General features: G+C 38.1%; 1 protein-coding gene across 3 annotated transcripts in view; it reads left to right on the top strand.

The window, feature by feature from the left end:
* RNF138 (ring finger protein 138) overlaps positions 1-25,255 on the top strand; it is a 39,842-nt gene that overhangs the window by 1,175 nt on the left and 13,412 nt on the right. For 2 of the 3 annotated variants that reach the window (XM_059880941.1, NM_001038174.2), the window contains 1 exon segment: positions 23,789-23,954. In XM_059880941.1, coding sequence (XP_059736924.1) covers positions 23,789-23,954 — 166 coding nt within the window. 3 annotated transcript variants of the gene reach the window in all.

Here is a 25,255-nt window from a genome sequence, read left to right as displayed (position 1 = left end):
GTCGCGCCCCCGGGGCAGTGCCCAGGCCAGTCCCCATGGCGTCCTCTTTCCTCGAGGCCCCTGCCCTCTGCTGAGGGCCGGGGAGGAACTGCAGAGAACGTGGAGCCTTTTTTGTTTCCTAGCAACCCGAGTGAAGGCTGGGGTGTCGAGTGTCAAAACCGGCCTGAGGTGCCCGCTCGCCGCGACCCCACCCCCCACCCCGGCTCTCAGGTCTCCCTTTTCTTTTCAGGATCTTGGCCGCCCATCGTTCCAGATTTAGAGCTCTTATCTAACTTAGCCTTTCAGTCCCTCTTCACAGACCACCCTTGAGAGTGTTTTAATCGGTTAAAATTCAGTGCAGGTTGGAATGCTCTAGAATGGATCGGCTTCCCTTATATGTTAGAACTGACAGGATTTCCGGGTATTGAAGTGATAGTTTCCTTTGTTTTACCATTCTGCTTATTACTTGATTGCTACAACGATGGAAATGAGAAAGACCGCCCTTGTGAGGAATGAACTGAAATGAAGGCTGTAACCGTAGGGAGGGTGATGGAGCACAGCGAGGGGTTGGCTTGTTGAGGTGGCTTGGTGCTGTTCGATTTAGCATATTTAAAGGAAGCACTTCGATAATTAATAGAGGCCACTAGGATGTCAGTAAGAATTAGAAGGAGCCCTTCTTGTAAAGGTATATAGCACTTCTGACAAAGCTGACTGCCGATCGGGGTCTCTGGGGGAACATTTTAAATAAACACACCAATTCCCAGGCTCCATTCCAAACTTAGAAAAGAATTTCTGGCAGGTGAGGCTTGGAAATCTCGTTTTGAAAAAAATACACCCAGACTTGAAAGTTCTGTGTGCTTGTAAATTGCTGAAAGGAATCGAACCATTTTCTAAATCGATTTCTCTTTCCACTGGGTTCTATAATTTTGGAAGAATGGGTTGTTGAATTTGGGGTTAGTCTCAAATTTCCTTACAGCTGTTTCTTGATACCCACTCTTCTCACTCCGATTCTAAATCTGTTGTCTTCCTTACTCTTCTGTAGTGCTTGTATGAGCCCAAGAATATGTGACTTTTCTTGATAGAAGTTACACCAGTTACAGTTTTTCCGCTTATGGGAGATGAATGACAGTCTTTATTCCTTTATTATTTGGTGCAACAAATGCAGGTAGTTAAAAGAATATCTTGAAATGTTTAGGGCACAGTGTATGCCTTTTGGCTTTTAATCTACAAGTGTTTAACTTGGTTGCTTGCCTGCGCTTGGGCTGGCAGTGGATAGAAGAAAGGGAGGGAAGGAAGGCAAAGTAAGGCAGTAGGTCTTTTTTGGACAGAATCATTTCTAGTATCCATTGGGTCACTGACCTCATGGAGCTCATGGTAATCTCTGCTGCTGCTGCTGCTGTCGCTTCAGTCGTGTCCCACTCTGTGCGACCCCCAGCCCTCCAGGCTCCCCCGTTCCTGGGATTCTCCAGGCAAGAACACTGGAGTGGGTTGCCATTTCCTTCTCCAATGCATGAAAGTGAAAAGTCAAAGTGAAGTCACTCAGTCGTGTGCAACTCTTAGCGACCCCATGGACTGCAGCCCACCAGGCTCCTGCGTCCATGGGATTTCCCAGGCAAGGGTACTGGAGTGGGGTGCCATTGCCTTCTCCATTCCCCTCAAAATTCCATGCAGTTTGCTCTGGTTCACTTCTCTGTGAGACATTTTGTTAAATCAGACTGTAGTTTGGCTTGACCTCAGGGCTGTGGAAATGAGTGTGGAGATGATTTGTTGAGGGTTTTTCTCAAATCATCTTCTTTGGGCTGGGATGTGGAAATAAAATAGGGACTAGATTTTGGTAAGAGAAATGGACACGTTCTACTTATCCTCCATCCTCTCCTTTACCCACACTGTCCTCCATCAGACACATACACAGTTGCCCTAAGGTTCTGACTAAACAATAAATTAAGGTGGAAGGAGAAAACATTTTCTTTGGAAAGGGTGATAATGGTAGAACAGGGTATTATTAGAAGGAGTTTAGTGGGGAAATAAAATTATATTGTAGAAACCTAGTTTAGAATGTCATTTGCTCTTCCCCTTTCACAGAGAACAAACCTGGGCCTCAAACAAATTTATATTTAGCTACAAAAGGAATTTTTTGTTCATGAGTAGTGAGAGATGCGGAGAAGGCAATGGCACCCCACTCCAGTACTCTTGCTTGGAAAATCCCATGGATGGAGGGGCCTGGTAGGCTGCAGTCCATGAGGTCGCTAAGAGTCGGACACGACTGAGCGACTTCACTTTGACTTTTCACTTTCATGCATTGGAGAAGGAAATGGCAATCCACTCCAGTATTCTTGCCTGGAGAATCCCAGGGACAGGGGAACCTGGCAGGCTGCTGTCTGTGGGATCACACAGAGTCAGACATGACTGAAGTGACTTCACAGCAGCAGCAGCAGTGAGAGATGAGGTGATGAGAGCTTTGGGCCCCTATGCCATTTCAACGGCAGTGAAGGATTTGCCTATTCTGGTAGAAGGAGCAGATTCATTATCACTGGAATAACTTTACCAAAAAAATAGATTCCCATTTAATCCTCATTCATCCCCTGGTGGCTCAGATGGTAAAGAATCCGCCTGCAATGCAGGAGACCGGGGTTCCATCCTTGGGTTGGGAAGATCCCCTGGAGAAGGGAGTGGCTACCCACTCCAGTATTCTTGCCTGGAGAATTCATGAACAGAGGAGCCTGGCAAGCTACAGTCCATGGGGTCTCAAAAGAGTCAGACATGACCGAGTGACTAACGCAAGAGTAACATTCCTTCAAACAGCTGTTGTTGGATGCCTTCTGGGTGTCAGGTACAGAGAATACAAAGTGCTGTTTCTCTGGAGAATGTTCACAGTTTAATGGAGAAGATCTGTATCTGAATATGAATGGTATGGAATTGAGGAAATTTTATGTGAGCTTTGAAAGCAGGTATCTAAATTAACCTATGAGTAGAGGAGAGAGTTCCTGCATGAAGTAATAGTTTAGGTCAGAATTGGTATTCAAGGTTTGTTGGGGAATACCCTGATTAGGTGTACAGCAAGGGGAGGGGTTACCAGAGATGACTGTTTCCAGGTTATAAAGTTTGGTTGGAGCCAAAGATGAGAGTAGTGAGATGGAGCTTAGAGATGTTGGCAGGAATTTACAGTGTAAGCCAATTTGAATTTCTTGCTGAAAACCATGAAGATCTACTGAATAATTTTGTCAGGGGAGCAGTATGGTCACATTTAAATTTTAGAATACTTATAGTTACTAGCCTGGTCTAGCTTGGTACTGGTGGAATTAGTGAAGAGATCATCATTGCTCTGTCAGAGAAATGATTAAAACTTGAACCAAGGTAACAGTAGAGGGACTGGAGAGAAAAGGTTCCTGACATTTTAAGGAGATTGTGTAAGATTTGATGATTGTCCAGTAGTTAAGTGTATGTACAAAGATCTGGAATGCATGGAACTAAAGCTATGACTATGGATGAAGCCACTGGGGGATGTATATAAATTGAAAGATAGCAGAGATTGAGATGGAACAAAGTGCTGGAGAACACATGTTTAAATGTGGAGTTGAGAAAAAGTGCAGCCTAAGGAGGATTAGACAGAATAGGAAGAAAAATGAGGATAGAGTGTGACAAGCAACCGAGAAGAATTTTAAAGAAAAGGTAGTCAGGAGTGTCAGATGCCTTAGAGTGGTCAGATATTTTGAAAAACACACAAAGATGAATTAACAATATTAAAGTTGAGCAGATATGTTTCAGAAAGTACAGACTGGCATAATGGTAAAGTATTTATCTCTCTTGGTTTTATCCTTTGTAATCTTCAAAGGCTCTTTGAACCAAACCTCCCTTTTTTTCCCCATTCATTCAAAAATCTTTATTTAATACTTACTATGTACCAGGCAGAAACAAAACAAAATTTTTCTCTTTGCTGAACTTACATTCTAGTTGGGGAGGTAGGCAATAGACAACATGACAAATAAGTCATACAGTTTGTTAGAAAGTGTTAAGTACTATGAGCAGGGCTTTACAGAACATTGTAAGAACTTTGGCTTTTACTGAGTGATTTTTTTTTTTTTTTTAGTGTAGGAATTCAGGTGTTTTTTGTTTTTTATTGGGGTATAGTGGCCTTCCAATGTTGTGCTGATTTTTGCTGTACAACAAAGGGAAAGCAACTGTATGTACACATTTCCTCTCCCTCTTGGAACCTGCCCCCCCCTCCCCACACTGCCCCCCACAGTCTCCGCACACACCTATCCCACCCATCTAGGTCACCACAGAGCACCAAGCTAAGCTCCCTGTGCGGTACAGTAGTGAACCAAACCTTTGTCTATTTTGAATGGTTAAGGAAATAACTTTGTATGCTGTTAGATCTAAGCTCTATAACTGTGAAAATTACATATGACAAGTTAATGCCTTGCCAGACTCTTAAAAATGGAAGTCTAATCCATTTGCTTTGGTGCATATATGTAAGAAGCATCTTTTATTTATTTATTTTTGTGGCACCAGGCTGCATGCAGGACCTTGGTTCCCTGGCCAAGAATCCAACCTGTGCTCCCTTAAACTGGGAGCATAGAGTCTTAACCACTGGGTGACCAGGGAAGTCCCAGGAAGCATCTTTTAAAATGAGCTGATATAGATCAGCTTCCACTTCTCATTAAGCACAGATTTGTATGATTTTTGTGTGTGTGTTTATGATTCTTTGTTGACCTGCTTTGGATTATCCAGTCCCTGAATTTTCACTTAATGTTTCTTATAATTTGAGCAACTTTATAGGTATCCTGTTTGGGCATTCATGCTCGTATTACATATTTTTAAATTTCTTCTTTTCTGTATACTAATTATAATTCTGAAAGCCAGGCTCATATGGTTTCTTGCTGATTTAATAAATGCTGCTCTAGGCCATCTTTTTCGTAAAGTTTTTGAGATTTTATCTAAATGTTTTTGAAAAATATTTATAAAGTGGTATCATTAAAAAACTATGCTATTTAATTATATAACAGAAGATTGATTTGATTTAGTCTTGAAGACTACCTTGAAATATCTGATTTTTGAAAGTTTTAAGTTATTTTGGGAAATGATTTTGATTATACACTAGGAAGAGAAAAGATACACAATTTAAAATTAATAGTGAAGCAGGAGCTTGATGGATGGGAAAGTTGCTTTTCTCTTCCAGTGTCTGATCAACCTGTTGTTTGGAGAATGGATAAGGAAAATTCATCTGGCATTTGCTTAAAGGTAGGAGAAATTTAAAGATAACCTTTTAAATTGTTTCACTATCCTAAAGATGCAGGCTCCTTTGATATATCAACATAGTTCTAGTAATCTTGACTTGTACCTTTTTTCCGTCTCATTCTAGTTTGTTTTGAAATAAACTTTGTCTAGCAAATTCAGATAGTCTAGTGAAAGGGAGATGAGGAATAAGCAGTTTTGTATCTGAAGAAATGTGCATGGTGGTACAAAGGCAGAAACAGTAGAATGGAGATAAAAGACCTGAATAACTTCCTTTGTGTACCACCTATCACAGTTTATAATCATAATATTTTTGGAGTCAGTTGATTTGATGGATGCCATTTTCTCCAGTTAGACTGGAAGCTCTTAAAAGGCAGCAACCCAGGTCTACTTTTACATACTGAATAATTATATGAATGGATTTGTGTTTGGAGCCCACAGCTTACTAGCTGTATCACTTGGTCAAGTGATTTATCTCCTTTTAGTCTGTTTTCCTCTCCATAAAACGGGTAAAAGCAGCCTGTTTCTCAGTGTTATTGCACGGACCAAATGAGGTAATGTTTGTGAATGATAGTAATAATCTTGTATGTATATTTTATAGTTTTCAAAACCCATCAAAATATAAAAATATTTTTAATTTAGTACCTATAGCATCTAACATGAAAAGCTAGATTATTTTTGTAAACAAGAAGGAATCTTATTTCTAGTGTGTTGGTCCATATGTTTAATACCGAAGGTATTATTGTGAATGGAGAATATTGTAATTCACAATTTTAAAGGTACAAAAGGAAATAATATGATTGTCTCCCACAGTCACTGTTACCTTATATATTCTTCCAGAGTGCATACTATATGCACTCTTTTGTACATTGCTATTTTCATGTTTTGGTGTATCGGAGGTTATTCTATATCAGTACATAAAGGGTCTTCTTTTTTTCTCTTTTTTTTCTGGTTGTAGAGTTTTCATTAATTCATTCAGCCAACACTGAGTGTCCATGATGTGCTGACAGTACTATTGTATATTCTAGGGCTCTAGGGGTTCAACAAACCAGACAGAAATTCCTGACCCCAATGGAACATACTGAGTGTTCTAGTATTCCGTTTTTGATGTATCATTATTTATTTAGCTAATCTCTTACCCGATGGACACGTAGGTTGTTTCCAGTCTTTTTGCTGTTACAGATAGTGCCACAGTGATTAAACTTGTATGAATACCATTTCACATGTGAGAGTTTTTCCTGTAAGATAATTCTCACAAGTGGAGTTGCTGGGTCAGAGGGTAAATACAAGGGAATTTGTCAGCTGTGTCACACAAGAATGATTATAGCTATATTGAAGTATTTTGTACATGAAAGGTGCTCATGGTTTTGATTTGAGGACTGTGGATTGTATTTTGGGTTAAGTAAATTTTTGGATTAGGTTAAGGTAGGTTAGCATTCAATGCCTACTAGATTGAAGGCAAAAGGAGAAGTGGGTGGCAGAGAATGAGATGGTTACATAGTATCACTGATTCAATGGACATGAATTTGAGCAAACTCTGGGAGATAGTGGAGGACAAAGGAACCTGGCGTGCTGCATGCAGTCCATGGGGTCACAAAGAGTCAGACATGACTTATGACTGAGCAACAACTACGTGCCCAGCTCTGTGTTACAGTGCTGGTCATACAGTGGTGTACAGTTAGATATGATCCCTGCCCTCAGAATTGGCATTGATGAGACACATTTTAGTTCAAATAAACACTCAGATAAATGTGTAGTTACAAACCTACAGGTTGAAAGAGCAAGCATAAGAAGGGGAGCAGATCTAGGTGGGTTGGTGAGTGGATGGTTCAGTAGTCAAAGACCTTTCTTGAGGAAGTGAAATTGTTGCTGAGGTTTAAGTGACATGTAGGTGTTAATTTGTGGAGGACTGTATTTGTATATAGAGTATTTTGGGGTGAGGGAAAATTCAGGGCCTTGTTTTTCAATGAAGAAACACCTTGCCTTAGTCTCTTACAGGTTTATTTATAAAGGTATTTATTTGTTTGGCTGCGCTGGGTCCTCATTGCAACATGTGGGATCTTTTTGTTGTGGCATGCAAACTGTTAGTTGTGGCAAGTGGGATCTAGTTCCCTGACCAGGGCTTGAACCGGGCCTCTGCCTTGGGAGCTCAGTCTTAGCCATTGAACCACCAGGGAAGCCCTGTTTACTTATTTTTTGTAAAGTCTTCGTTTCCTTATCTGTAAAATAAAGGAACTTTTAAACGTTTATTTATTATTAAGAACTTAAGATAATGTATGTTAAGATAAAGTTTCTGGAACCCTGCCTAGCACATGTTAAATGCTCAAAAAATAGTTTCTGCTGTTTGTATAGATGCAATGTTGCTTTCTACAAACCTGGGCTTACACAATGCCATTAATACTATTAAAGTATATCTATATTTTGCCAGCTTTTTTTGTAAACCAGTATTTTGTTAGTTTAATACAGTTCATAATGGTGTCTAGAAGTCACTTTAAAATTTATTTTTTTAGTTGCTAGCAAGCTATATGCATTTTTCCATATTAAATATTTATATCCTAATTTATAATTTTATTGTTCAGAATGTGCTTTATGTACATTTGTGGTCATTTCTATGACTGATTCAGTAATAACCCATTGTAATTTATTACTTATTTTACATTATTTTCCTGCCTTTTGTTTGTTTTGGTAGATTACTGTATCTTATTATACATTTAGATTTGAGATACTTGATTCCTTTTATCTAAGTTATAATGCTGTCCATTTTTTTGTTTGTTGAATCTTCTAAAGAAAATTGTCCATTTTCAGACTTACTTGGAATCTACTAAGATATATGGGTTTTTTTGTTTAAACTTTTAGAAATTTTATTTATTTATTTTTATTTTTACTTTACAATATTGTATTGGTTTTGCCATACAGCAGCATGCATCCGCCACAGGTATACACATGTTCCCCATCCTGAACCCCCCTCCCACCTCCCTCCCCATACCATCCCTCTGGGTCATCCCAGTGCACCAGCCCTAAGCTTCCTGTATCCTGCATCAAACCTGGACTGGCGATTCGTTTCTTATGTGATATTATACATGTTTTAATGCCATTCTCCCAGATACATGGTTTTGAATCATTATTAATTTGCCTATCTTACTTAGTTGACCTTAGTATTTCTTAGAGGGTATTCCTTTTCTGTTTTTGGTAAAATCTCTTTAGTGTATTTGAATTCTTCTAATTTGATTCTTTGGGGATTTTTCACTTTCATTAGTAACTTTTGCTAATTTTTAGCACAGTATCATATGACTTGTTAACTGTTTTGAGATATAGTGTATACACACACACACACTTGGTGCCAGTACCTATGCTGTAAGTCCCATCAAGGTAGGGATTTTCATCACTTTTGTTCCCTGATGTGTCCCTAGTGTCTGTTATGTAGTAAGTACTTAAAGCATATTATTAGGTGAATATTCATTATAATATATGGATAAGTTATTTATTTTGAGATTATTGTAGATTCACATGTAGTTGTAAGAAATAATATACAAATTGTGTACCCTGACCCAGTTTCCCTTAATCATAATGTCTTGTAAATAAAACCAGGATATCTCATTGATAAAGATAAAAAACATTTCCATCACCACAAAGATTTTTCCTGTATTTCTTGTACAGTCACACCCACTTTCCTCTTGATTCCACTCTGTCCCTCCTTCACCCTTGGCAGGCACTAACGTTCTCATGCTCTCTGTTTCCATAATTTTGTCATTTCAAGAATCTTAAATATTGTGCAACTCTGTAAAATACAATAAAAAAATAAAAGCTCACTGAAAAGTACGCTTTAAATGGGTGAATGGTGTATGGTATGTGAGTTTTATCCAATAGTTGCTGTTGTTCAGTCGCCCGGTTGTGTCTGACTCTTTGTGACCCCATGGACTGCAGCACACCAGGCCTCCCTATCCTTTATCATCTCCCCAAGTTTGCTCAAGTTCATGTCCATTGCATTGGTGATGCCATATCCAGCCATCTCATCCTCATATTTCAATAGAGCTATTACCAGAGAATGTTATGTAATGTTATATAAATGGAATCAAACAATTTATAACTTTTTGGGATTTCTTTTTTCCCCTCAGCACAATTCTCTAGAGATTCAGGTTTTTGTGTGTTACCATTATTTCCTCTTATTGGTGAATATGCATGCATACATGGTATGGATGTACTGCATTTTGATTAAACATTGATCCACTGAAGGCAATCTGGAATAGTCAGTTTTTGAGTATTTCAAATAGAGCTGCTATAAATAATCATGTACAGATTTTTGTGTGAACATAAACTTTCATTCCTCTAGGATAAATGCCCAAGAACACAATTAGTGGATCATATGGTGGTTGCATGTTTTATCTTTTAAGAAAATGCCAGATCATTTCCTACGGTATCTGTACCATTTAACATTTCCACCAGCAATGTATGAGTGATCCAGTTTCTTTGTATCCTCACCAGCATTTCATGTTGTCAATTTTTAAAAATTTAAGCCATTTCAATGTGTGCAGTGATATCTGATGACTTTAATTTACATTTTACTAATGGCTAATGATGTTAAACATCTTTTCATGTGCTTGTTTAGTATCTGTATCTTCTCAGGTAAAATTAGCATCATGTCTGTTCAGTTTCTTTTGCCTATGTTTTTAAATTAGATTATTTGCTTTTTCCTTTTCAGCTTTGAGACTTCTTTATGTATTCTAGATACTACTCCTTTGTTAGATACATGATTTACAATTTTTTCCCCCCAGTCTTTGGATTCTCTTTTTGACTTTTTAACAGTCTTTGCACAGCAAACATTTAGGATTTCTATAATGTCCACTTTATCAATTTTTCCTCTTGTGAAATGTGTTTTCAACATTAAGTCTAAGAACTCTGTCTAGCTCTGTATTCTAAATATTTTCTACCTTTTTCTGAAAGGTTTATGTTTTACATTTTGCTCTGTGAATTGGTCTCCTAGGACTGCTATGACAAATTACTACAAACTTGGTGACTTTAAAACAGAAATGAATTTTTTCACAGTTCTGTAGGATAGAAGTTTGAAATCAATTTGAGTTGGCCAAAGTCAAGGTGTTGGCAGGGCCTTGAGAAGCTGGGGGCCACATCACTCCAGTCTTGGCCTCCATCTCAGTATGGCTTTTCTTCTGTGTGTTTGTGTCAGATCTCCTTCTGCCTCTTTTACAAAGACTTGTAGCATTTGGGACCCACTTGGATAATCTCAGCTAATTTCTTCATCCCCAAGCCTTAACGGTAATCAGATCTCTTATAATATAAGGTGATACTATCTTCTCCTGGGAATTAGGAAGTGACTATATCTTTGGATGGCCATAACCCACTTTACTACAGTCTGTGATCTGTTTTGAATTAACTTTATATAAAGGGGCAGTTTGAGTGGAGTTTATTTTTTTGGTCTATGGATTTCCAGTTGCTCTAGCATCATTTATTAAAAAGTCTATCTTTCCTTCATTAAGCTGTTTTTGCACCTTTGTAAATCAGTTTTGCTTTCTAAGATATATTTTTACCGGTCTTTAAGAAGTAGTTTTAGTGTCTATTTAAAGGATAGCTGTGCATAGTTACTAAGATTTGACTTAGGGTTTTTTATTTTTGGCCAAGCCACACAGTTTGCATGATCTCAGTTTCTTGACCAGGAATTGAACCCAGGCCACAGAAATGAAGGCTTGAAATCCCAACCACTAGGCCAGCAGAGAACTTCCCCAAATCTTATTCCTATTGTCACTTGTTGTATCCACCTCTGCCCCACAGTTCCCCAGTATATATCACTATTTCTTTGGTATCTTTTCAGAAGTTTTACATATACATAAGCAAATCTGAACATATATTCTTTCCCTTCCCGTAGCATAGTGTACATAAAAATTGTATTCATACTTGCTTACAGCATTTCCCTTAGGGAATATAAAATATAAATAAAGCTAAAATACTCTTTCATGGTTATTGTAATGAGTAGTGTGTACTTTTTTCAGACTAAATTAAAACTTTACATAGAGTATTCTTTCAGATGTTCACATTTGAGTTTTGCCCCAGTCCCATTTTTCCCATAAACTCTTTGATTTTTACTGGATGACTTTGCATAGTGCAGTCATTTCTAGGAATGCATGTGTAATTTTACCAGAACTGAGTCTTTCAGAGAGTAAAAGTGCTAACTTTTCTGAGTGTATTTGTGTGTTATCCCAAAGAATGCTGGTATAGAAATATTAATATCAGACAGTACAATTCAGATAGCATGATAAGAAAGAAGGTCATTTCAGTTGGAAAAAAGAAATAATCATGAACTTTTTTGCAGCCACCAACATAATTGTAGATGAGAGCTGACAATTGTTGGGAAGAATTGACAGACCTCGAATTTTTCATCCTTTTAAATGGAACCAGTTTTCACTGGGCCTTAGGAAGTCAAGTGGGCCTTAGGAAGCATCACTATGAACAAAGCTAGTGGAGGTGAAGGAATTCCAGTTGAGCTATTTGAAATCCTAAAAGATGATGCTGTGAAAGTGCTGCACTCAATATGCCAGCACATATGGAAAACTCAGCAGTGGCCACAGGATTGGAAAAGGTCAGTTTTTATTCCAATCCCAAAGAAAGGCAATGCCAAAGAGTGTTCAAACTAACACACAATCGTACTCATCTCACACGCTAGCAGAGTAATGCTCAAAATTCTCCTAGCCAGGCTTCAACAATACATGAACCATGAACTGTCAGATGTTCAAGCTGGATTTAGAAAAGGCAGAGGAACCAGAGGTCAAATTGCCAGTATCCGTTGGATCATAAAATAAGCAAGTGAGTTCCAGAAAAACGTCTCCTTTATTGACTATGCCAAAGCTTTTGATTGTGTGGATCACAACAAACTGTGGAAAATTCTGAAAGAGATGGGAATACCAAACCACCTTACCTGCCTCCTTAGAAATCTATATGCAGGTCAAGAAGCAACAGTTAGAACCAGACATGGAACATCAGACTGATTCCAAATTGGGAAAGGGGTACATCAAGGCTGTGTATTGTTACCCTGCTTATTTAACTTATATCCAGAGTACATTATGCGAAATGCCGAGCTGGATGAAGCACAAGCTGGAATCAAAATTGCTGGGAGAAATATCAATAACCTCAGATATGCAGATGACACCACCCTTATGGCAGAAAGTGAAGAGGAACTAAAAAACCTCTTGATGAAAACGAAGGAGGAGAGTAAAAGAGTTGGCTTAAAGCTCAACATTCAGAAAACTAATATCATGACATCTAGTCCCATCAGTTCATGCGAAATAGATGGGGAAACAATGGAAACAGTGATAGACTTTATTTTTTTGGTCTCCAAAATCACTGCAGATGGTGACTGCAGCCATGAAATGATAAGATGTGTGCTCCTTGGAAGAAAAGCTATGACCAACCTACACAGCATATTAAAAATCAGATATTACTTAGCTGACAAAGGTCTGTATAGTCAAATCTATGGTTTTTCCAGTAGCCATGTGTGGATGGACCCTGGTGGTCTGCAGTCCAGGGGGTTGCTAAGAGTCGGACACGACTGAGTGACTTCACTTTCACTTTTATGCATTGGAGAAGGAAATGGCAACCCACTCCAGTGTTCTTGCCTGGAGAATCTCAGGGACAGGGGAGCCTGGTGGGCTGCCGTCTATGGGGTTGCACAGAGTTGGGCATGACTGAAGTGACTTAGCAGCAGTAGCAGCATGTGTGGATGTGACAGTTGAACTATAAAGAAAGCCGAGCACCAAAGAATTGATGCTTTTGACTTGTGGTGTTGGAGAAGACTCTTGAGAGTCCCTTGGACTGCAAGGAGATCAAAGTAGTCCATCTTAAAGGAAGTCAGTCCTGAATATTCATTGGAAGGACTGATGTTGAAGCTGAAACTCTACTACTTTGGCCACTTCATGCAAAGAACTGACTCATTGGAAAAGACCCTGGTACTGGGAGAAATTGAAGGAGGAGGAGAAGGGGACGACAGAGAATGAGATGGTTGGATGGCATCACCAACTCGATGGACGTGAGTTTGAGCAAGCTCTGGGTGATGGTGATGGACAGGGAGGCTTGGCGTGCTGCAGTCCATGGTGTCACAAAGAGTCAGACATGACTGAGGATAATTACCTTACAGTATTGTGGTTTTTGCCACATATTGACATGAATCAGCCACGGGTGCACATTTGACCCCCCGCTATCCGGAATCCCCCTCCTACTTCCTCTCCACCACATTCCTCTAGGTTGCCCCAGAGCACTGGCTTTGAGTACCCTGCTTCATGCATTGAACTTGCCTTGGTCATCTCTTTTACATATGGTAATATGCATGTTTCAGTAATATTCTCTCAAATCATTCCACCCTTGCCTATCCCAAAGTCCAAAAGTCTGTTCGTTACATCTGTGTCTCTTTTGCTGCCTTGTATATAGGATCGTTGTTACCATCTTTCTAAATTCCATATATATGCATTAATATGCTGTATTGGTATTTCTCTTTCTGACTTACTTCACTCTGTACAATAGGATCCAGTTTCATCCACTTTATTAAAACTGATTCAAATACATTCCTTTTTATAGCTGAGTAATATTCCATTGTGTATATGTACCCGCTTAGCCATTCATCTGCCCATGGATATCTAGGTTGCTTCCATGTCTTAGCTGTTGTAAACGGCTCAATGAACTGTTTATAAGTGCTCAATGAACATTGGGGTACATTTGTGTTTTGGTTCTGGTTTCCTCGGTGTGTATGCCCAGCAGTGGGATTGCTGGGTTGTATGGAAGTTTTATTTCCAATTTTTTAAGGAATCTCCACACTGTTCTCCATAGTGGCTATACCAGTTTGCGTTCCCAACAACAGTGTAAGAGGGTTGCCTTCTCTCCAGCATTTATTGTTCGTAGACTTTTGATGGCGGCCTTTCTGACTGTTGTGAGATGATACCTCATTGTGGTTTTCATTTGCATTTCTCTAATAATGATTGATGTTAAGCATCTTTTCATGTGTTTGTTAGCCATCTGTATGTCTTCTTTGGAGAAATGTCTTTAGTTCTTTGGCCCACTTTTTTGATGGGCTTCGTTTTTCTGGTGTTGAGCTGCATGAGCTGCTTGTATACTTTGGAGATTAATTCTTTGTTGGGTGTTTCATTTGCTATTATTTTCTCCCATTTGGAATGCTGCATTTTCACCTTGCTAATAGTTTCCTTTGCCGTGCAAAAGCTCTTAAGATTAATTAGGTCGGGAATGGCAAACCACTTCAGTATTCTTGCCTTGAGAACCCCATGAACAGTATGAAAAGGCAAAATGATAGGATACTGAAAGAGAAACTCCCCAGGTCAGTAGGTGCCCAATATGCTACTGGAGATCAGTGGAGACATAACTCCAGAAAGAATGAAGGGATGGAGCCAAAGCAAAAACAATACCCAGCTGTGGATGTGACTGGTAATAGAAGCAAGGTCCGATGCTGTAAAGAGCAATATTGCATAGGAACCTGGAATGTCAGGGCCATGAATCAAGGCAAATTGGAAGTGGTCAAACAAGAGATGGCAAGAGTGAATGTCGACATTCTAGGAATCAGCGAACTGAAATGGACTGGAATGGGTGAATTTAACTCAGATGACCATTATATCTCCTACTGCGGGCAGGAATCCCTCAGAAGAAATGGAGTGGCCACCATGGTCAACAAAAGAGTCCGAAATGCAGTACTTGGATGCAATCTCAAAAACGACAGAATGATCTCTGTTCGTTTCCAAGGCAAACCATTCAATATCAGAGTAATCCAAGTCTATGCCCCAACCAGTAATGCTGAAGAAGCTGAAGTTGAACGGTTCTATGAAGACCTACAAGACCTTTTAGAACTAACACCCAAAAAAGATGTCCTTTTCATTATAGGGGACTGGAATGCAAAAGTAGGAAGTCAAGAAACACCTGGAGTAACAGGCACATTTGGCCTTGAAATACGGAATGAAGCAGGGCAAATACTAATAGAGTTTTGCCAAGAAAATGCACTGATCATAACAAACACCCTCTTCCAAAAACACAAGAGAAGACTCTATACATGGACATCACCAGATGGTCAACACTGAAATCAGACTGATTATATTCTGTGCAGCCAAAGATGGAGAAGCTCTATACAGTCAGCAAAAACAAGACCGGGAGCTGAGTGGCTCAAATCATGAACTCCTTATTGCCAAATTCAGACTGAAATTGAAGAAAGTAGGGAAAACCACTAGACCATTCAGGTATGACCTAAATCAAATCCCTTATGATTATACAGTGGAAGTGAGAAATAGATTTAAGGGCCTAGATCTGATAGATAGAGTGCCTGATGAACTATGGAATGAGGTTTGTGACATTGTACAGGAGACAGGGATCAAGACCATCCCCATGGAAAAGAAATGCAAAAAAGCAAAATGGCTGTCTGGGGAGGCCTTACAAATAGCTGTGAAAAGAAGAGAAGCGAAAAGCAAAGGAGAAAAGGAAAGATATAAACATCTGAATGCAGAGTTCCAAAGAATAGCAAGAAGAGATAAGAAAGCCTTCTTCAGTGACCAATGCAAAGAAATAGAGGAAAACAACAGAATGGGAAAGACTAGGGATCTCTACAAGAAAATCAGAGATACCAAAGGAACATTTAATGCAAAGATGGGCTCGATAAAGGACAGAAATGGTATGGACCTAACAGAAGCAGAAGATATTAAGAAGAGATGGCAAGAATACACAGAAGAACTGTACAAAAAAGATCTTCACGACCCAGATAATCACCGTGGTGTGATCACTGGCCTAGAGCCAGACATCCTGGAATGTGAAGTCAAGTGGGCCTTAGAAAGCATCACTACGAACAAAGCTAGTGGAGGTGATGGAATTCCAGTTGAGCTATTCCAAATCCTGAAAGATGATGCTGTGAAAGTGCTGCACTCAATATGCCAGCAAATTTGGAAAACTTAGCAGTGGCCACAGGACTGGAAAAGGTCAGTTTTCATTCCAATCCCAAAGAAAGGCAATGCCAAAGAATGCTCAAACTACCACACAATTGTGCTCATCTCACACGCTAGTAAAGTAATGCTCAAAATTCTCCAAGCCAGGCTTCAGCAATACCTGAACCGTGAACTTCCTGATGTTCAAGCTGGTTTTAGAAAAGGCAGAGGAACCAGAGATCAAATTGTCAACATCTGCTGGATCATGGAAAAAGCAAGAGAGTTCCGGAAAAAACATCTATTTCTGCTTTATTGACTATGCCAAAGCCTTTGGCTGTATGGATCACAAGAAACTGTGGAAAATTCTGAAAGAGATGGGAATTCCAGACCACCTGATCTGCCTCTTGAGAAATTTGTATGCAGGTCAGGAAGCAACAATTAGAACTGGACGTGGAACAACAGACTGGTTCCAAATAGGAAAATGAGTTGGTCATGGCTGTATATTGTCACCCTGTTTATTTAACTTATATGCCGAGTACAAAATGAGAAACACTGGACTGGAAGAAACACAAGCTGGAATCAAGATTGCCAGGAGAAATATCAATCACCTCAGATATGCAGATGACACCACCCTTATGGCAGAAAGTGAAGAGGAACTAAAAAGCCTCTTGATGAAAGTGAAAGTGGAAAGTGAAAAAGTTGGCTTAAAGCTCAACATACAGAAAACGAAGATCATGGCATCCGGTCCCATCAGTTCATGGGAAATAGATGGGGAAACAGTGGAAACAGTGTCAGACTATTTTTCTGGGCTCCAAAATCACTATAGGTGGTGACTGCAGCCATGAAATTAAAAGACACTTACTCCTTGGAAGGAAAGTTATGACCAACCTAGATAGCATATTCAAAAGCAGAGACATTACTTTGCCAACAAAGATTCATTTGGTCAAGGCTATGGTTTTTCCTGTGGTCATGTATGGATGTGAGAGTTGGACTGTGAAGTAAGCTGAGCACCAAAGAATTGATGCTTTTGAACTGTGGTGTTGGAGAAGACTGTTGAGAGTCCCTTGGACTGCAAGGAGATCCAGCCAGTCCATTCTGAAGGAGATCAGCCCTGGGATTTCTTTGGAAGGAATGATGCTAAAACTGAAACTCCAGTACTTTGGCCACCTCATGTGAAGAGTTGACTCATTGGAAAAGTCTCTGATGCTGGGAGGGATTGGGGGCAAGAGGAGAAGGGAACGACAGAGGATGAGATGGCTGGATGGCATCACTGACTCGATGGACGTGAGTCTCAGTGAACTCTGGGAGTTGGTGATGGACAGGGAGGCCTGGCGTGCTACGATTCATGGGGTCGCAAAGAGTCGGACACGACTGAGCGACTGATCTCTGATCTGATCTGATCTGATATAGAGGTCTTTTGTTTCTTTAGGTAGATTTATTCATAAATATTTTATTCTTTTCATTGCAATTGTAAATGGGATTGTTTTCTTAATATCTCTATTTTTTTATTGTTAGTGTATAGGAATGTGAGGCATTTCTGTGTATTAATTTTATATCCTGTAATTTTAGTATATTTATTGATTAGCTCTAGTAATTTTTTGGTGGTATCTTTAAGGTTTTCTCTGTAGAGGATCATGTCCTCTGCAAACACTGAGAGTTTTGCTGCTTCTATTCCACTCTGGATTCCTTTTATTTCTTTTTCTTCTCCGATTGCTGTGGCTAGGACTTCTAAAACTATGTTGAATAGTAGTGGTGAGCGTGGGCTCCCTTGTCTTGTTCCTAAATTTAGAGAAAATGCTTTCAATTTTTTGCCATTGAGGATAATGTTTGCTCTCGGTTTTATTATATTGAGGTGGAGGCTTCCCTCATAGCTCAGTTGGTGAAGAATCTGCCTGCAGTGCAGGAGACCTGGGTTTCATTCCTGGGTTGGGAAGATCATGTGGAGGAGAAAATGGCGACCCATTCCAGTATTCTTGCCTGGAGAACCCCATGGACAGAGGAGCCTGGCAGGCTACAGTCCATGGGATCACAAGAGTTGGACACGACTTAATGAGTAAACCACCACCATGTTCCTTCTATGCCTGCCTTCTGGAGAGTTTTTATTATAAATGGGTGTTGAATTTTGTCAAAGGCTTTCTCTGCATCTATTGAGTTAATCATATGGTTTTTATTTTTCAATTTGTTAATACGTTGTATCACATTGATTGATTTGTGAATATTGAAGAATTCTTGCATCCCTGGAATAAGGCCCTCTTGGTCATGATGTATGATCTTTTTAATATGTTGCTGGATTCTGTTTGCTAGAATTTTGTTGAGGATTTTTGCATCTTTGTTCATCAATGATAATGGCCTGTAGTTTTCTTTTTTCGTGGCATTCGTTACAAATCTTTGTCTGGTTTTGGTATCAAGATGATGGTGGCCTCATAGAATGAGTTTGGGAGTTTGCCTTTCTCTGCAGTTTTCTGGAAGAGTTTGATTAGAATAGGTGTTAGCGTTTCTCTAAATTTTTGATAGAATTCACTTGTAATCCCATTTGGTCCTGGACTTTTGTTTGTTGGAAGATTTTTGATTACAGTTTTGATGTCCGTGCTTGTGATTGGTCTGTTTAGATTTTCTGTTTCTTTCTGGCTCAGTTTTGGAAGGTTATAGTTTTATAAGAATTTGTCCATTTTTTCCAAGTTGCCCATTTTTTGGCATATAGTTGCTCATGATAGTCTCTTATGATCTTTTTGTGTTGTCTGTTGTGATTTCTCCATTTTTATTTCTAACTTTATTGATTTGATTCTTCTCCTTTTTTTTTCCTGATGAGTCTGGCTAACAGTTTGTCTATTTTATGTATCTTCTCAAGAGTCAGCTTTTAGTTTTGTTGATCTTTGCTATAGTCTCTTTTGTTCCTTTTTCATTTACTTCTGCTCTTATTTTTATGACTTCTTTCCATTAACTTTGGGGTTCTTCTTTTCTTCCTTTTCTAGTTGCTTTACATTTGAAGTTAGGTTGCTTATTTGATGTTTCTCTTGTTTCCTGAGGTAAGCTTGTATTGCTGTGAACTTCCCTTTTAGCACTGCTTTTACTGAATCCCATAGGTGGTGTTGTGTGTTTTCGTTTTCATTTGTTTCTGTGCATATTTTGATTTCCTTTTTGATTTCTTCTGTGATCAGTCGGTTATTCAGGAGCGTATTGTTTAGCCTCCATATGTTTGTGTTTTTTGTAGTTTTTTGTTTTTTTTTTTTCCTTTCTGTAGTTGATATCTAATCTTACAACGTTGTGATCAGGAAAGATGCTTGAAATCATTTCATTTTTAAAATTTACCGTGGCTAGATTTGTGGCACAGGATGTGATCTCTCCTGGAGAATGATCCGTGTTCACTTGAGAGAAAGGTGAAATCCACTGTTTTTGGATGAAATGCCCTGTAGATATCAACTAGATCTAATTGGTCCATTGTATCATTTAGAGCTTGTGTTTCCTTGCTAATTTTCTGTTGGTTGTTTTATCCATAGGTGTAAGTGGAGTATTAAAGTCCCCCACTATTACTATGCTACTGTTAATTTCCCCTTTCATACTTGTTAGCATTTGCCTTACATATTGAGGTGCTCCTATGTTGGGTGCATATATGTTTATAATTATTATATTATATTCTTGGGTTGATTCCTTCATCATTGTGTAGTGTCCTTCTTTGTCTCTTGTCATAGTCTTTAAAGTCTACTTTATCTGAGTATTGCTGTTCCTACTTTTTTTTGGTCTCCAATATCTTTTTCCAGCCCCTCATTTTGTCTGTATGTGTCCCTAGGTTTGAGGTGGGTCTCTTGTAGACAGCATATTGTTTTTGTATCCATTTGGTTCCCTGGTGGCTCAGTGGTAAATCATCTGCTTGCAATGCAGGAGACCTGGGTTCGATCCCTGGTTGGAAAGATAGATATGCTCAGTTGAGTATACAGTAGAGAGCCCAGATAGGCTTTTGGTTTGTTTTATTTTAGGTCCTGTTAGAAGATAATTTAGTTATTTTTATAAGTTTAAACATATTTACCCGTGTTTTTACTCCTAATTGAGAAAATTTAATTCCAGCTCAGTGAATTTTTTTCATACAGAGCACATCTGTGTATTCAACACCCATGTCAAACAACTAAACTCCAGGACTCCATCACCAGCACTTTAGAAACTCCTCACTTCTCTGAGCTGTATATCTCATTTCTTCAGGACACAGTGGTTTTGACTTTTAACAGTAGTCTTACCTGCTCTTTGATCTTTATAAGAGTAGAATCATGCACTTTGTAGTCTTTCATATCTGGCTTCCAAAGCTCAACATTGTTCATCTGAATTCATTCTCATTGCAGTATATTAGAGTTTCCATTTTGTGGATATGCTATAATGCTTATGCATTATTCTGTTGATGGACATTTGTGTTGTTGGCTGTTACATATAGTGTGGCAGTGAACTTCCCAGGACATTTCTTCTGATCATATATGCAAGTCAGTTGGGTATATACTTTGGAGTGAAATTACTGGTCTGTAATTGTGTGTGCTAAGTTGATTCAGTCGTGTCTGACTCTTTGCAATCCCATGGACTGCCCACCAGGCTTCTCTGTCCATGAGATTCTCCAGGCAAGAATACTGGAGTAGGTTGCCATCCCCTTCTCCAGGGGATCTTCCTGATGTAGGGATTAAACTCTAATCTCTTGAGGTTCCTGCATGGCAGGCAGATTCTTTACTGTTGAGCCATGGGGGGAAGCCCACTGGTCTATATTAGATTCTGCCAAATGGTTGTATTAATCTTCAAAATATTCATATCAGTTTATACTTTTATAACATCGAATGCAAATTTAGGTTGGTTTCACATCATCCTCAACACTTGGTATTTTCCACTTTTTTCATTTTGGTCACTGTGGTGGGTATGTAGTGTCATCAGATTGATACTATTTTAGATATTGAATAAGTGTACTTTGAAATGGTGCTTTATTTTATTTACTCCCCCCATACAACTTTTGTTTGTACATCAGGTTTCAAAAAATCTTTTAATATTCTGTGTTTATATTTTATTTGTAGTTAATTGTTAAGTTAGCCAGCATATTGACTAATTTACTTGCTGATAGTTATTCTAACCTGCTTCATTTTGTTCACTCATGCTCCATCAATTTTATGCATGGTTATCTTTTTTGTAATGAATTTTGTTGATACGAACTTAGTTTCAATTTTTCAAAACAATAATTTTTTATGTGTATCTATTGATGGCTGTATTGGGGCTTTGTTGCTGTGAGGGCACTTTTTTCCTAATTGTGGTGAGTGGGAGCTACTCTCCAGTTGCGGTGTGCAGGCTTCTCATTGCTGTGGCTTCTCTGGTGAAGCGTGAGAAGCCATGCCTGTTCTTTGGTAGTTGCTGCACATTGACTCTTTAGTTGCGGCACATGGGCTCAGTAGTTGTGGCTCCTGGGCTCCAGAACACAGGCTTAGTAGTTGTGGCACATGGGCTTAGTTGCTCTGTGGCAGGTGGGATCTTCTTGGATCAGGATGGAACCTGTGTCTCCCACATTGGCAGGTGGATTCTTTAGCACTGAGCCACTAGGGAAGCCTGACAGTTTCAATTTTTATTTAAAGAGAAATGTTAAGCTTAATAGTTTGGTGATGGCTTTACCTTTATCTCTTTAATTACTATTTCTTTTTGTTAGTTTACTAGACTCAGCTTCTATAACATTATTTACTCTTAGTTCTTCTGGTTCTTTGAACCTTCCTTTAAATGTTTTTATTTCTCTAGATTGTTTCTTTAGTGTTTGTCTCATCTTGTCTGCTCTCCAAATATTCCCCCTAATTTTCATATCCATCTTTCTACTTGTTTACTGGATATTGTGCATTGAGGTTTTTGTAGGTGTTTTAAATTTGTACTTTTCCGTCAAACCAACTTTTCCAGTATTTCTCAACTTGGTTAATACTGTCACCTTTTACTCACTCTTCTCTTCCAGTGTTTCTTAACTTGGTTAATACAGTTACTTTTTACTCAGTCTTCAAAATCAGAAATGCTTTTCTTTCTCATTCTCCCACAAGTAATTGTCAAAAAGTCATATTTTATTTTTTAACTTAGGACATTCCCTTCATACAGGATCATAGACACTGATAACTGTGTTTCTAAAATAGTGATCCTCTATTCCTCCTTCCTACCTCTCCCTTAATGTAGACTGTATCATGGTCTAGACTATTGTTCCAGTTAGTCTTATGAGCTTTTTTTTGTCTGACTCTTCCTCTCCTTTTTTCTTTTTAACCGTCCCTCTGATTAAAGAATGCAAACATTGAAATAAAGAATTAAAATATGTTGTACTAAAAATTTACCAAAAAATGTAAAATTTCAGTTTTTAATTTAAACAATTAAACTTAAAGATGATGGTTTTTAAAGCTGAAAATGTCATTAAGAGTTTTGGAACACCTTCAGTAAGGATTTTGTTATTTATTGACAAGTTGCAGTTTAGAAATACAGAGCACTTATAAATTTTTCTCTCCTTTATGTCTGCGTATTATTATTATTTTTAAAAACTAGTGTTTTGACAACTGAAAAAAAAATCTCCCATCTAGTTTGTTTTGCATTTCTTTGACTCTTGTTTATGATGAGTATTTTTAATGTTTTAATGTATTGTGATCTCTTCTGTGCTACCTTAGTGATGTTACCTTATATTTATTGAGCACTTTCCTGACTGTCAAAAATACTGTAGTGTTTTTATACATGTAATAAGACTACATGACCTGTCTTAATCCTCTGAACAAGCCTGCCAAGTATACATAGAAACATTATTGTATGTGTGAGGAAACTGATTTTAAAGAAGAGTCACTTGTTCAATGCTACATAGTTGAGAAACTCAGAGTGATATGTTATCATACTTTTATCTCTCAACTTTTGATAGTATAGATGTGAAAGATTTGTATTTGTATTTATAGGGGTTTGGATTAAATGATTCTGGACCCCAGATAGAGATGGCTGTGATTTTTATCTGTTTTTTCTAAAAGCAAGAGGTTCAGCTTTGGTATTTGTTTAGGTTAGGGGAGAAGATTTTGGTGAATTTGGTTGCAATTAGAATGTTGGTTTTATATATTTAGAACTGGATGGATTCTCAAGTATTTCTCAAATCATGTTCCATTGCATATTGTGGGAATTTTCATATATCCTGACCACAGAAGTTTGGGCATCATTTGGTTTCTGTAGCAGAGAAACCTTAATAGCTTTGAATACTTCAGTTTCTGAAAAAGTTTCTGTAGGAGACATATTCATATCATGTAGAACAACATCTTGAAGTATATCAGTTTGAGACAAAAGCTCATGTGTGGTCCATTCTCTTATTTTGTTAGGGAAGGAAATGGAGACCCATTGTGATTAAGTGTGTCGCCTAAAAATCACACAGCTGCTAAGCAACACAGGATAGGATTCAGTCATTCTTTTGTACCATGCTTTCTCTGATTTTTCCTGTATTATGTTAAAAGTTAAAAGACTTATGTGTAGTTTCTTTTATATTCCCATCTAGTCCAGACACTAGTTTTATACTGAGAAATTAATATATAGTTTTAAAAATTCTAGGTTTATTCACATACAAATACCCTAGCATTATTACGTATTCATAACTGCTGTCTTTAATCATCAAAATGAAAAGAGTACTTTTTCCTATAGTAACGTGTCACATATGTTTGGTTTAGTTTTTGTAGAAAGTGTTTCCTGACTGCAATGAGAGAAAGCGGAATACATTGTCCCCTCTGTCGTGGAAATGTGACTAGAAGAGAGAGAGCATGTCCTGAACGGGCCTTAGACCTTGAAAATATCATGAGGAAATTTTCTGGTAGCTGCAGATGCTGTGCAAAACAGGTAGAGTAAATGTGATGTAGTTCTTTGAAAGTCAAACTTCTGTTTTGAGATTTCTGATTGAATTATCTTGGTGTGTACTGTTTTGAAGAAAAATTATTTAGGTTGGGAATAGGGTAAAAAAGGCCAGAAAAGTTATGGCTGTAGATCTTTTCTAGATAATAAACTTACTGAGAACAGAGACCAGAAGATATGTCCTTGAATTTGCCATAATGTTTAGCATGGCATTTTTTCAAAATAATCACTCTTGATTTACCTACTAAATGAACTGAATGAACAAACTGCCATTTAACTCCCTTAAACCCCGTTTCTGGTACACTTTGAGCTCTTAAGTAGTTTTTCTGGTAGCATTACTGTCATTTTGCCTGTAGAAATGGGCCAAATGGATTATGTAGTCAAGGGGAACTCTCTAACTGCCCACTCTCCTTGGATATTTATGTGTTTATCTAAAAAAATCACTAAGTATTTGGCAGAAAACTCCTTACTTTTTAAGGAACAGATGGGAAAAATCAGGTATTGGCAAATAACCGACATTAATTCTCCAATCTGGATTTTATTTTGTCTTTTGGAGACAGAGTGAAATGGTGAGAGGTAGTTAGGCTTTGAGTATATTGGTTTATTTATAGATTTATCACAGGCACTTTCTCAAACAGCAAATAAAGTCTTTGAGCAAAACCAATTGCTGTTTTATGCATTCACACAAGACATACCTGATTTTCCATCTCTTTGAGGGAGGTGTTAACTGACAAGGCAATGAAGTGAAGTTGGAAAATATACTTGAGATTTCTGGCTCTGCTCCTTAGAGAGAAACTGAAAAATGTTCCAAGTGTTAATTTGGGAACTTGGTTTTTTAAAGCATTTTCTAACTCTGCCAGGTTACAGTAGTTAAAGAAAGAAAAATATGCCTAGTGCCATGAGGCAACTTCTTAATACTTTTAATATTATTTTGTGTCTATTAATAGTATTTTTTCAAGTATAAAATTATTTATTAATTTTGTTTATGGACTGTTGGACTCATCTACATTTTCTCTGCATCTAATGGACAGAAACTTATTTTTAGAGTTAATTTACTTAAAAAAAAAACCTCTTGTTTAAATGGATTATTTACTTACCTGTTTTTGTCTTATTTTTTTTCTCTTGTTGGCAGTGTCTCAAATCTTAATGAATTCTCTTTTAAACTAAAAGTCACAATACGTTAAAGATTTTTAAATTTTTTTTTAATATGGTGAAAATGCATAATGTAAAATAGCCTTTTCTTAGTTTTTTTTTAATAAGTGAAAGATCATGGTAAACCTTATTTTTTA

The sequence above is a fragment of the Bos taurus genome, chromosome 24 (genome assembly GCF_002263795.3).
Source record: "Bos taurus isolate L1 Dominette 01449 registration number 42190680 breed Hereford chromosome 24, ARS-UCD2.0, whole genome shotgun sequence".
NCBI lineage: Eukaryota > Metazoa > Chordata > Mammalia > Artiodactyla > Bovidae > Bos > Bos taurus.
This window is presented reverse-complemented; position numbering and strand designations above follow the sequence as displayed.